The sequence below is a fragment of the Salmo trutta genome, chromosome 27 (genome assembly GCF_901001165.1).
Source record: "Salmo trutta chromosome 27, fSalTru1.1, whole genome shotgun sequence".
NCBI classification, from domain to species: Eukaryota; Metazoa; Chordata; class Actinopteri; order Salmoniformes; family Salmonidae; genus Salmo; species Salmo trutta.
Window position 1 is genome coordinate 44,481,510 of NC_042983.1, and position 15,000 is coordinate 44,496,509.

The window sequence follows — 15,000 nt, forward strand, 5'->3', positions numbered from 1 at the left end:
ATAGCTCCACATTGATCTGGTACTTCCTGTATATAGCTCCACATTGATCTGGTACTTCCTGTATATAGCTCCACATTGATCTGGTACTCCCTGTATATAGCTCCACATTGATCTGGTACTCCCTGTATATAGCTCCACATTGATCTGGTACTCCCTGTATATAGCTCCACATTGATCTGGTACTGGTACTTCCTGTATATAGCTCCACATTGATCTGGTACTTCCTGTATATAGCTCCACATTGATCTGGTACTTCCTGTATATAGCTCCACATTGATCTGGTACTTCCTGTATATAGCTCCACATAGATCTGGTACAAACTGTTGCAAACTGTAGTCTGGCTATTTTATGGTGGTTTTGGAGCAGTGGCTTCTTCCTTGCTGAGCGGCCTTTCAGATTATGTCGATAAAGGACTCGTTTTACTGTGGATATAGATACTTTTGTACCTGTTTCCTCCAGCATCTTCACAAGATCCTTTGCTGTTGTTCTGGGATTGATTTGCACTTTTCGCACCAAAGTACGTTCATTTCTAGGAGACAGAACACATCTCCTTCCTGAGATGTATGACGGCTGTGTGGTCCCATGGTGTTTATACTTGCTTACTATTGTTTGTACAGATGAATGTGGTACCTTCAGGCGTTTGGAAATTGCTCCCAAGGATGAACCAGACTTGTGGAGGTCTACAATTGTTTTTCTGAGGTCTTGGCTGATTTCTTTTGATTTTCCCATGATGTCAAGCAAAGAGGCACTGAGTTTGAAGGTAGGCCTTGAAATACATCCACAGGTACACCTCCAATTGACTAAAATGACTGTCAATTAGCCTATCAGAAGCTTCTAAAGCCATGACATAATTTTCTGGAATTTTCCAAGCTGTTTAAAGGCACAGTCAACTTAGTGCATGTAAAGTTCTGATCCACTGGAATTGTGATACAGTGAATTATAAGTGAAATAATCTGTCTGTAAACAATTGTTGGAAAAATGACTTGTGTCGTGCACAAAGTAGATGTCCTAACCGACTTGCCAAAACTATAGTTTGTTAACAAGACATTTGTGGAGTGGTTGAAAAGCGAGTTTTAATGACTCCAACCTAAGTGTATGTAAACTTCCGACTTCAACCGTATATTGATTGACAGGTAGCATAGCGTACCCTGCTAGCGGGCTCCAGGAACCTCTTCATGGTCCAGCTGAGGGAGGAGCCATCTCCTTGTTTGGCCTTCACTGTGGGGGAGGGGCTCTTAGAGGGCAGGCCTAGAGGTCAGGGGTCAGAGGATACAGGTTACAGCAACATTCACTCAACCCCTCCAATCATCTGACTATGATTCCAGGTGAGAGAGAGAGAGAGAGAGAGAGAGAGAGAGAGAGAGAGAGAGAGAGAGAGAGAGAGAGAGAGAGAGAGAGAGAGAGAGAGAGAGAGAGAGAGAGAGAGAGAGAGAGAGAGAGAGAGAGACAGAGACAGAGACAGAGAGAGACACACAGAGCGAGAGAGAGAGACAGAGCGAGAGAGCGACACAGAGAGAGAGAGACACACAGAGAGAGAGAGACACAGAGAGAAAGAGAGAGAGAGAGAGAGAGAGACACACAGACCTAGTGTTTGAGAGACGTGTCCTTCCTTGCTCAGACTGTCTCTGTGTGTGGACTGAGTGATCACTTCATCCATCTCCTGCTCTGAAACCTGGAGCAAAAACAGAGGAGAAAACAACATCCATTTCTTGTGAAAAGCTGGAGCTCCCAGTTCCTACTAGTGACTACAGGGGTAGACAACCCTGGTCCTACATCAGGGGTAGACAACCCTGGTCCTACATCAGGGTCCTGGAGGACCACCACAGGTACTGTCTACATCAGGGGTAGACACTAGTGCAACAAGTGTTTGAGTGACACCATACTGCCACCAGGTGGCAGTGAAATCAGGGTGATCTCCAACAGAAAAGGACATAAACAATAGTTGGCCTCACCACAGAAAACAACAAGATGCTTTTTGCTCTGATTTAAGTTGAAGATAATAAGTCCACCCGAACTGGGTGGCTTTAGAACGGACAGGAACGAGCAGAATTACACTTTAATACTTTATCTTTAACATATCAGATGGGTTTGATGTAGCAAGGCAAGGAGTATGACTAGCTAGTGACTAAACAGAAACCCAGTGTTCACCGTCAAGCACCCAACTACAGTAAAAACTCAATGACAGTATCACCCCATCTTTCAATGAAATACACCATTACATTTACAAAAACCAAAACAGTATTCCTGCTGTAATCGCAGTGTGCCGACTTTGTACTTTGTATACTGAACAACATTTTTGCTGAGTTACAGATCATAGAAAGAAATGAGTCAATTTAAATAAATTCATTAGGCCCTAATCTATGGATTTCACATGACTGAGCAGGGGCGATTTCCATAGGTGGGCCTGGCAAGGCATAGGCCCACCCACTGGGGAGCCAGGCCCAGCCAATCAGAATAATTTTCCCCCCACAAAAGTGCTTTATTACAGACAGAAATACTCCTCCATTTTATCAGCTGTCTGGGTGGCCGGTCTCAGGTGAAAAAGCTGGATGTGGAGGTCCTGGGCTGGTGTGGTTATAGGTGGTCTGCGGTTGTGAGGCCGGTTGGATGTGCTGCCAAATTCTCTCAAATGACGTTGGAGACGGCTTATGGTTGAGAAATTAACATTCAATTCTCTGGAAACAACTCTGGTGAACATTCCTGCAGTCAGCATGCCAATTGCACGCTCCCTCAAAACTTGAGACATCTGTGTGGAACTGTGTTTTGTGACAAAACTGCACATTTTAGAGTGGCCTTTTATTGTCCCCGGCAAAAGGTTCACCTGTGTAATGATCATGGTGTTTAATCAGATTCTTGATATGCCACACCTGTCAGGTGGATGGATTATCTTGGCAAATGAGAAATGCTCACTAGCAGGGGTGTAAACACATTTGTGCACAAAATTTGAGAGAAATAAGCTGTTTTGCGTGTATGGAAATTTTCTGGGATCTTTTATTTCAGCTCATGAAACATGGGAACAATACTTTACATGTTGTGTTTATATTTGTTGTTCAGTGTAGTTAGAGACAGCTTTTGTTTAGCCTTCATTTGTCTGTTGCACACAAAGGTTTTCTAGAGGTGCTTTGCTTTCCCAGGCAGGCCACCCATACGGGAAAAAATACATCTCAAATATAGATTTTTGATACATTTTTTAGGATGCATTTCAAATATTTAAAATTGGTCAAAATAATGTTTTTTAATTTAATACATTTTAAATACATTCCAATGTATATTACGGAATGTATTTAAAATGTTTATATAAATGTATGTTAAATGTCACAATCACAATATACCATATTTTTAATGCATCAGAAAATGTTTATTGTAAAAAAAATTACAATATGTTTTCACATTTATTTATCGATATATTTGGTAAATATATTTTAAAATGTACTTGGAAATGTTTAGTCAAATATATTCCAACATGCATTTAAATGTATTTGTAAGAAATATATTTTAAAATTAAAAATGTAAAAATTGTCCAAATCATATTGGAACGAACTGGTGCCTGTCTTAACAATGAAACTTTAACACTTGACACCCAGCGTCATAACCATGTCATAACGTGTCATAAAAGCTGACATAACTTGTCATAACCTGTCATAGGGTGCATTTGTAAATTCACTCTAGTCCAATTTTCGTCTCAGTGTGCCAGAGCGCAGAATAACTGATGAATTTACAAACGCTCAACAACCGTTAAATACGACCGGTATCAGTAAACGTCGGCAAAAAAAATCGTAATTAAATTGTTGCCAGGAGCACAGTTACTCTGGATAACATGAAAACAGCCTAACCAGCTCTGCTAGGGCGAGTAACACGGTCAGAGTGAGCCGTTCCCTCATTCGTACTGGAAGTAGCTAACAAGCTAGCCAACGTTAGCCAGCTAGCTTGGGTGCTTAACTGCCGTTGTGAGGTCAGAACGCTCGGATAAACCCTAGCCCTCGGCCAGAGAGTCTGAATTTACGAATGCCCAGAGGGCGCACTCTGACACTCCAGACTAAATTTATAAACACACCCAAAGTAGTAAGATGTCAAGCCAGTAATGTGTTAATGCTAACAAGCTAGCAAGAGGTTGCAAACAAACACTGTCATGACACATATTTAGACCTGGTGTGACATACAGTGCTGTGAAAAAGTATTCCTTCCTGATTTATTATTATTTTTTCACACTTAAATGTTTCAGATCATCAAACAAATGTAAATATGTACACAAAGATAACCCAAGTAAACACAAACCTCCTATAGTACCAGGAACCTCCTATAGTACCAGGAACCTCCTATAGTACCAGGAAACTCCTATAGTACCAGGTATAGATGGAAGGAATCTCCTATAGTACCAGGAACCTCCTATAGTACCAGGAACCTCCTATAGTACCAGGAACCTCCTATAGAACCAGGAACCTCCTATAGTACCAGGAACCTCCTATAGTACCAGGAACCTCCTATAGTACCAGGAACCTCCTATAGAACCAGGAACCTCCTATAGTACCAGGAACCTCCTATAGAACCAGGAACCTCCTATAGTACCAGGAACCTCCTTTAGTACCAGGAACCTCCTATAGTACCAGGTATAGATGGAAGGAATCTCCTATAGTACCAGGAACCTCCTATAGTACCAGGAACCTCCTATAGTACCAGGAACCTCCTATAGTACCAGGTAAAGATGGAAGGAATAACCTATAGTACCAGGAACCTCCTATAGTACCAGGAACCTCCTATAGTACCAGGAACCTCCTATAGTACCAGGAACCTCAAATAGTACCAGGTATAGATGGAAGGAATCTCCTATAGTACCAGGAACCTCCTATAGTACCAGGAACCTCCTATAGTACCAGGAACCTCCTTTAGTACCAAGAACCTCCTATAGTACCAGGAACCTCCTATAGTACCAGGAACCTCCTATAGTACCAGGAACCTCCTATAGTACCAGGAACCTCCTTTAGTACCAGGAACCTCCTATAGTACCAGGAACCTCCTATAGTACCAGGAACCTCCTATAGAACCAGGAACCTCCTATAGAACCAGGAACCTCCTATAGTACCAGGTAAAGATGGAAGGAACATCCTATAGTACCAGGAACCTCCTATAGTACCAGGAACCTCCTATAGTACCAGGAACCTCCTATAGTACCAGGTACCTCCTATAGTACCAGGAACCTCCTATAGTACCAGGAACCTCCTATAGTACCAGGAACCTCCTATAGTACCAGGTACCTCCTATAGTACCAGGTACCTCCTATAGTACCAGGTAAAGATGGAAGGAACATCCTATAGTACCAGGAACCTCCTATAGTACCAGGAACCTCCTATAGTACCAGGAACCTCCTATAGTACCAGGTATAGATGGAAGGAATCTCCTATAGTACCAGGAACCTCCTATAGTACCAGGAACCTCCTATAGTACCAGGAACCTCCTATAGTACCAGGTATAGATGGAAGGAATCTCCTATAGTACCAGGAACCTCCTATAGTACCAGGAACCTCCTATAGTACCAGGAACCTCCTATAGAACCAGGAACCTCCTATAGTACCAGGAACCTCCTATAGTACCAGGAACCTCCTATAGAACCAGGAACCTCCTATAGTACCAGGAACCTCCTATAGAACCAGGAACCTCCTATAGTACCAGGAACCTCCTATAGTACCAGGAACCTCCTATAGTACCAGGTATAGATGGAAGGAATCTCCTATAGTACCAGGAACCTCCTATAGTACCAGGAACCTCCTATAGTACCAGGAACCTCCTATAGTACCAGGTAAAGATGGAAGGAACATCCTATAGTACCAGGAACCTCCTATAGTACCAGGAACCTCCTATAGTACCAGGAACCTCCTATAGTACCAGGAACCTCAAATAGTACCAGGTATAGATGGAAGGAATCTCCTATAGTACCAGGAACCTCCTATAGTACCAGGAACCTCCTATAGTACCAGGAACCTCCTATAGTACCAGGAACCTCCTTTAGTACCAGGAACCTCCTATAGTACCAGGAACCTCCTATAGCACCAGGAACCTCCTATAGTACCAGGAACCTCCTATAGTACCAGGAACCTCCTATAGTACCAGGTACCTCCTATAGAACCAGGAACCTCCTATAGTACCAGGTACCTCCTATAGTACCAGGTAAAGATGGAAGGAACATCCTATAGTACCAGGAACCTCCTATAGTACCAGGAACCTCCTATAGTACCAGGTACCTCCTATAGTACCAGGTACCTCCTATAGTACCAGGAACCTCCTATAGTACCAGGAACCTCCTATAGTACCAGGAACCTCCTATAGTACCAGGTACCTCCTATAGTACCAGGAACCTCCTATAGAACCAGGAACCTCCTATAGTACCAGGAACCTCCTATAGTACCAGGAACCTCCTATAGTACCAGGTATAGATGGAAGGAGCCTCCTATAGTACCAGGAACCTCCTATAGAACCAGGAACCTCCTATAGTACCAGGAACCTCCTATAGTACCAGGAACCTCCTATAGTACCAGGTAAAGATGGAAGGAACATCCTATAGTACCAGGAACCTCCTATAGTACCAGGAACCTCCTATAGTACAAGGAACCTCCTATAGTACCAGGAACCTCCTATAGTACCAGGAACCTCAAATAGTACCAGGTATAGATGGAAGGAATCTCCTATAGTACCAGGAACCTCCTATAGTACCAGGAACCTCCTATAGTACCAGGAACCTCCTATAGTACCAGGAACCTCCTTTAGTACCAGGAACCTCCTATAGTACCAGGAACCTCCTATAGTACCAGGAACCTCCTATAGTACCAGGAACCTCCTATAGTACCAGGTACCTCCTATAGAACCAGGAACCTCCTATAGTACCAGGTACCTCCTATAGTAGCAGGTAAAGATGGAAGGAACATCCTATAGTACCAGGAACCTCCTATAGTACCAGGAACCTCCTATAGTACCAGGAACCTCCTATAGTACCAGGTACCTCCTATAGTACCAGGAACCTCCTATAGTACCAGGAACCTCCTATAGTACCAGGAACCTCCTATAGTACCAGGTACCTCCTATAGTACCAGGTAAAGATGGAAGGAACATCCTATAGTACCAGGAACCTCCTATAGTACCAGGAACCTCCTATAGTACCAGGAACCTCCTATAGTACCAGGTACCTCCTATAGTACCAGGAACCTCCTATAGTACCAGGAACCTCCTATAGAACCAGGAACCTCCTATAGTACCAGGAACCTCCTATAGTACCAGGAACCTCCTATAGTACCAGGTATAGATGGAAGGAATCTCCTATAGTACCAGGAACCTCCTATAGTACCAGGAACCTCCTATAGTACCAGGAACCTCCTATAGTACCAGGAACCTCAAATAGTACCAGGTATAGATGGAAGGAATCTCCTATAGTACCAGGAACCTCCTATAGTACCAGGAACCTCCTATAGTACCAGGAACCCTTCCCTATAGTCCGAGGGAACCTCCTATAGTACCCAGGAACCTCCTATAGTACCAGAACCTCCTATAGTACCAGGAACCTCCTATAGTACCAGGTACCTCCTATAGAACCAGGAACCTCCTATAGTACCATGTACCTCTATAGTACCAGGTAAAGATGGAAGGAACATCCTATAGTACCAGGAACCTCCTATAGTACCAGGTACCTCCTATAGTACCAGGTACCTCCTATAGTACCAGGAACCTCCTATAGTACCAGGAACCTCCTATAGTACCAGGAACCTCCTATAGTACCAGGAACCTCCTATAGTACCAGGTACCTCCTATAGAACCAGGAACCTCCTATAGTACCATGTACCTCCTATAGTACCAGGTAAAGATGGAAGGAACATCCTATAGTACCAGGAACCTCCTATAGTACCAGGTACCTCCTATAGTACCAGGTACCTCCTATAGTACCAGGAACCTCCTATAGTACCAGGAACCTCCTATAGTACCAGGAACCTCCTATAGTACCAGGAACCTCCTATAGTACCAGGAACCTCCTATAGTACCAGGTACCTCCTATAGTACCAGGAACCTCCTATAGTACCAGGAACCTCCTATAGTACCAGGAACCTCCTATAGTACCAGGAACCTCCTATAGTACCAGGTAAAGATGGAAGGAATCTCCTATAGTACCAGGAACCTCCTATAGTACCAGGAACCTCCTATAGTACCAGGAACCTCCTATAGTACCAGGAACCTCCTATAGAACCAGGAACCTCCTATAGTACCAGGTAAAGATGGAAGGAATCTCCATGTCATGACAGTAGTAGGCCAAACCAGACCAGAACAGATCAAACCAGAACAGACCCAACCAAAACAGAACAGAAGGGGTTTCAAACAGGTTCAGAAAGACACCCATAGGGGTGTCAACTGAATGTTGGCAAAACAACAAGAAATGGACCTAAAGACACCATGGCAGTCCAGCATTACTGAATCATTATTGTGCATGGCATCATTGTAATCCTTGACCATCAAAACACAGCTGTAGACATCACCTTTTCTGTGTTGTCGTGTTTGGTTGAGTTGATATGACGGAAAATATATCGTCTGGTCATGGGAAAATAGACAGTCTGATCATGGGAAAATAGACAGTCTGATCATGGGAAAATAGACAGTCTGGTCATGGGAAAATAGACAGTCTGATCATGGGAAAATAGACAGTCTGATCATGGGAAAATAGACAGTCTGATCATGGGAAAATAGACAGTCTGATCATGGGAAAATAGACAGTCTGGTCATTGGAAAATAGACAGTCTGGTCATGGGAAAATAGACAGTCTGGTCATGGGAAAATACACAGTCTGGTCAGGGGAAAATAGACAGTCTGATCATGGGAAAATACACAGTCTGGTCATGGGAAAATAGACAGTCTGATCATGGGAAAATAGACAGTCTGATCATGGGAAAATAGACAGTCTGATCATGGGAAAATAGACAGTCTGATCATGGGAAAATAGACAGTCTGATCATGGGAAAATAGACAGTCTGGTCATGGGAAAATAGACAGTCTGGTCATGGGAAAATAGACAGTCTGGTCATGGGAAAATAGACAGTCTGGTCATGGGAAAATAGACAGTCTGGTCAGGGGAAAAATAGACAGTCTGGTCATGGGAAAATAGACAGTCTGGTCATGGGAAAATAGACAGTCTGGTCATGGGAAAATAGACAGTCTGGTCATGGGAAAATAGACAGTCTGGTCATGGGAAAATAGACAGTCTGGTCATGGGAAAATAGACAGTCTGGTCATGGGAAAATAGACAGTCTGGTCATGGGAAAATACACAGTCTGGTCAGGGGAAAATAGACAGTCTGATCATGGGAAAATAGACAGTCTGGTCATGGGAAAATAGACAGTCTGGTCATGGGAAAATAGACAGTCTGGTCATGGGAAAATAGACAGTCTGGTCATGGGAAAATAGACAGTCTGGTCATGGGAAAATAGACAGTCTGGTCATGGGAAAATAGACAGTCTGGTCATGGGAAAATAGACAGTCTGATCATGGGAAAATAGACAGTCTGGTCATGGGAAACATGGCTACATGTATGAAAGCGCTAGGCTACGCTAGGAAGGAAACCATGACTTATGTTGTTACTGTGGGTTGGAATGACTGATGAAGTTGGATAATTAGCTGTAGGTCAGCAGGTAGGGTGTGTGTGTGTGTGTGTGTGTGTGTGTGTGTTACCTTGGCGTTGGGATGTCGGCTGATGATGAGGCTGACAGGTCCGGGTCCACACTCACTCAGGATGGCGTAGGCCTCACTCAGAGCCACATGACGCAGACTCACTGAGTCTACCTCCAACACCTGGTCCCCTCGACTAGATGAGGAAGAGAGAGATTGAATACACACACACACACACACAGACACACACACACACACACACAAGCACACACACACACAAGCACACACACACACACACACACACGCACGCACACACACGCAGACACAAAATCAGTTAGTATTACGTCCACTGAGTAAATAACCCTCATAGAAGAACACTGAGGCGGACAGACAGACAGACAGACAGACAGACAGACAGACAGACAGACAGACAGACAGACAGACAGACAGACAGACAGACAGATTTATTTTAAACAGCGGTTGACATGCTTCGAAGTACGGTAATGGAATATTTAGAATTTTTTTGTCACGAAATGCGCCGTGCTCATAACCCTTATATACCCTTTCGGATAGTGTCTTGAACGCACGAACATAACGCTGCTATTTGGATATAACAATGGATTATTTGGGACCAAACCAACATTTGTTATTGAAGTAGAAGTCCTGGGAGTGCATTCTGACGAAGACAGCAAAGGTAATAACATTTTTCTTATAGTAAATCTGACTTTGGTGAATGCTAAACTTGCTGGGTGTCTAAATAGCTAGCCCTGTGATGCCGGGCTATCTACTTAGAATATTGCAAAATGTGCTTTCACCGAAAAGTTATTTTAAAATCTGACATAGCGAGTGCATAGAGGAGTTCTGTATCTATAATTCTTTAAATAATTGTTATGTTTTTTGTGAACGTTTATCGTGAGTAATTTAGTAAATTCACCGGAAGTGTTCGGTGGGAATGCTAGTCACATGCTAGTCACCTGCTAATGTAAAACCCTGTAAATATGTGGATTATGACCTGATCCAAGGTGTGCGTCGTGGGGAGCGGAGGGGTTGTGACCTACCTGAGTCGTCCATCCATCTTGGCGACAGAGCCAGGGGCCAGACTGTGGATGTAGATGGCAGGAGAACTGTTCTCTAGAGTTAGACAGCAGGTCCCTATACCTAGACCCACCCCGGGCTCTGACAGAGGAACACACACACACACACACACACACACACACACACACACACACACACACACACACACACACACACACACACACACACACACACACACACACACACACACACACACACACACAGAAAACATGCACACAAAACACACACACACACACACACACACACAGAAAACATGCACACAAAACACACACACACACACACACACACAGACAGAAAACATGCACACACACACACACACAGACACCGAAAACACACACACACACACACACACACACACACACACACACACACACACAGAAAACACACACACACACACAGAAAACACACACACACACAGAAAACACACACAGAAAACACACACACAGAAAACACACACACACACAAAACAAACACAGAAAATACACACACAGAAAACACACACACACACACAGAAAACACACACACAGAAAACACACACACACACACACACAGACAACACACACACACACACACACAGACAACACACACACAGACACACACACACACAGGCAACACACACAGGACACAAAAAAGAATAGAACTGCAGATTAGACAAGGAAGGTAGCGAGTTTCATTTGTAACATTTCTCACTGTCCTATCCTCCTCTCTCCTCCTCTCTCCATCTCTCTCCATCTCTCTCCTCCTCTCTCCATCTCTCTCCTCATCTCTCTCCTCCTCTCTCTCCTCCTCTCTCCTCCTCTCTCCTCCTCTCTCCATCTCTCTCCATCTCTCTCCATCTCTCTCCTCCTCTCTCCTCCTCTCTCCTCCATTAGTAATATTACTCCTCATGAAGTGGAAGCTATATACATTTACTTAAATCACACCAAAGCAAAGTGTTGTACCTTCTTAATCAGAGACGCGCTCATTACAGATCAATCAAATCTAGAGAAATGACACCTCCAGGTATTGAGCAATCCTTCCTGAAGTTAACTTCCTCAAAAATGACCTCTCCCAAGACGAACAGGTGTGGAACCTGGCAGGACAGTCTGTTATGATCACAGGTGTGTTACCTGGCAGGACAGTCTGTTATGATCACAGGTGTGTTACCTGGCAGGACAGTCTGTTATGATCACAGGTGTTACCTGGCAGGACAGTCTGTTATGATCACAGGTGTTACCTGGCAGGACAGTCTGTTATGATCACAGGTGTGTTACCTGGCAGGACAGTCTGTTATGATCACAGGTGAGTCAACCTGGCAGGACAGTCTGTTATGATCACAGGTGTGTTACCTGGCAGGACAGTCTGTTATGATCACAGGTGAGTCAACCAGGCAGGACAGTCTGTTATGATCACAGGTGTTACCTGGCAGGACAGTCTGTTATGATCACAGGTGTGTTACCTGGCAGGACAGTCTGTTATGATCACAGGTGTGTTACCTGGCAGGACAGTCTGTTATGATCACAGGTGTGTTACCTGGCAGGACAGTCTGTTATGATCACAGGTGAGTCAACCTGGCAGGACAGTCTGTTATGATCACAGGTGTGTTACCTGGCAGGACAGTCTGTTATGATCACAGGTGTGTTACCTGGCTAGTGAAGTGTTTCCATTGGAATACAGTCTAATGGTGGTTGTTGCCAGTGTGTATTACATGGTCTGGATGCAATGTTAACACCTTAAAATTCCACCAATCAAAAAAAACATACACTACATGACCAAATGTATGTGGACACCTGCTTGTCGAACATCTCATTCCAAAACCATGGGCATTAATATGGAGTTGGTCCCCCCCCCTTGCTCCTATAACAGCCTCCACTCTTCTGGGAAGGCTTTCCACTAGATGTTGGAACATTGCTGCGGGGACTTGCTTCCATTCAGCCACAAGAGCATTAGTGAGGTCGGTCACTGATGTTGGGCGATTAGGCCCTGGCTCGCAGTCGGCGTTCCAATTCATCACAAAGGTGTTCGATGGGGTTGAGGTCAGGGCACTGTGCAGGCCAGTCAAGTTCTTCCACACCGATCTCGACAAACCATTTCTGTATGGACCTCGCTTTGTGCACAGGGGCATTGTCATACTGAAACAGGACAGGGCCTTCCCCAAACTGTTGCCACAAAGTTGGAAGCACAGAATCATCTAGAATGTCATTGTATGCTGTAGCGTTAAGATTTCCCTTCACAGGAACTAAGGGGCCCGAACCATGAAAAACAGTCCCAGACCATTATTCCTCCTCCACCAAACTTTACAGTTGGCACTATGCAATTGGGGCAGGTAGCGTTCTCCTGGCATCCGCCAAACCCAGATTCGTCCGTCGGACTGTCAGATGGTGAAGCGTGATTCATCACTCCAGAGAACGCATTTCCACTGCTCCAGAGTCCAATGGCGGCGAGCTTTACACCACTCCAGCCGACGCTTGGCATTGTGTATGGTGATCTTAGGCTTGAGTGCGGCTGCTCAGCCATGGAAACCCATTTCATGAAGCTTCTGAGAAACAGTTATTGTGCTGAAGTTGCTTCCAGAGGCAGTTTGGAACTCGGTAGTGAGTGCTGCAACCGAGGACACACGATTTTTACGTGCTTCAGCACTCTGCGGTCCCGTTCTGTGAGATTGTGTGGCCTACCACTTCGCAACTGTGCCGTTGTTGCTCCTAGACGTTTCCACTTCACAATAACAGCACTTACAAGTTGACCAGGGGCAGAAATTTGACGAACTGACACGTTTGAAAGTGACTGAGCTCTCTCAGTACAGGCCATTCTACTGCCAATGTTTGTCGATGGAGATCGCATGGCTGTGTGCTCGATTTTATACAACCGTCAGCAATAGATGTAGCTGAAATAACCGAATCCACTCATTTGAAGGGGTGTCCACATACTTTTGTATATATATATATATACAAAAGTATATCTTGTAATTGTTGGGTGTGTTATTGCATTGAGAGAGTTGACGGGAGGATTTAAGAGGATTTTCTTGTGGTTACTTACTCCCTATGGTCTCAAACTAAGTGTCAACAAAAGCACATCTCACACCAGAAGGAACGGAGGTTAACAACTGAACTGAAACAGCACAGTTCAAACCCCACTCTATCAGCTACCTTTACTGAGCGTAACCTCCATAATGATGCGGTCCTTGGGCCCAGGTCTGGGCGGTCCCTTGCGGACTTCGGGGGTTTCGTCGAAAGTGGAAGGTACGGGGGTTCCCCCACTGGCGTTGGAGTTAGGGGAGGAAGAGCGACTGAGGAGGGTGGGGGTAGGGCACGGAGTCAGGCTGGGGCTGCGGAGACGAGTCCTCACTGTCAGGGTTACCACGCCCTTCTTCAGCTGCTGCAGTGGACCAGAGACACAGAGATACAGTGTTAGGAACAACGACACACTGAGACACAGAGATACAGTGTTTGGAACGACAACAACACACTGAGACACAAAGATACAGTGTTAGGAACAACGACACACTGAGACACAGAGATACAGTGTTAGGAACAACGACACACTGAGACACAGAGATACAGAGATACAGTGTTAGGAACAACGACACACTGAGACACAGAGACACAGAGATACAGTGTTAGGAACAACGACACACTGAGACACAGAGACACAGAGATACAGTGTTAGGAACAACGACACACTGAGACACAGAGATACAGAGATACAGTGTTAGGAACAACGACACACTGAGACACAGAGACACAGAGATACAGTGTTAGGAACAACGACACACTGAGACACTGAGACACGGAGATACGTTTGACTTACTCAATGATAGAAACCCACTAAGATGCACCATCTCTTTGTAAAAGTGGTTAGAGAATAGATATTGCACTTAAAATATCAAAGAGGATGGATGTAAGTCCCAAAGTGACAAACTATTTTTCCTGATCAATGACACTGATTGAATGGTCGATTGATAGATTTCTGGGGTAAACATTTCATACAGTTAAATACGTTTCATTTCCAGTTTCCTTTTCTGACAGCAGAAAGGTAGTCTTCTATATACAGCAGGAGTTAATCTCCCTGCTGCGTGCATGTCATTCACATATATCAGGACCAGTGGAGGCCCTAGCATTGCGCCCTGTGGTACACCACATCATATCCCCTTAGAATCTGAAAGCATCCCATACAGTCTTCTGCTTCCTGTTTACCTTGAAGGTCTGGATGTCCTAAACCTTAATCCTACCCCCGTAGTAACCTTAACCCAGACTGTTTCTGTTTACCTTGAAGGTCTGGATGGTCTAAACCTTA

At 44.5% G+C, this 15,000-nt stretch overlaps 1 protein-coding gene across 3 annotated transcripts in view; it reads right to left on the reverse strand.

Moving 5' to 3' along the window:
* Positions 1–15,000, reverse strand: part of LOC115165051 (PDZ domain-containing protein 2) — a 185,967-nt gene that overhangs the window by 16,456 nt on the left and 154,511 nt on the right. For all 3 annotated transcript variants that reach the window (XM_029718081.1, XM_029718082.1, XM_029718083.1), the window contains 5 exons: positions 13,854–14,082; positions 10,692–10,809; positions 9,697–9,829; positions 1,585–1,672; positions 1,148–1,248 (listed from right to left, as the gene is read on the reverse strand). In XM_029718081.1, the coding sequence (XP_029573941.1) occupies positions 1,148–1,248; positions 1,585–1,672; positions 9,697–9,829; positions 10,692–10,809; positions 13,854–14,082 (669 nt within the window). The remainder of the gene's footprint in view (positions 1–1,147; positions 1,249–1,584; positions 1,673–9,696; positions 9,830–10,691; positions 10,810–13,853; positions 14,083–15,000) is intronic.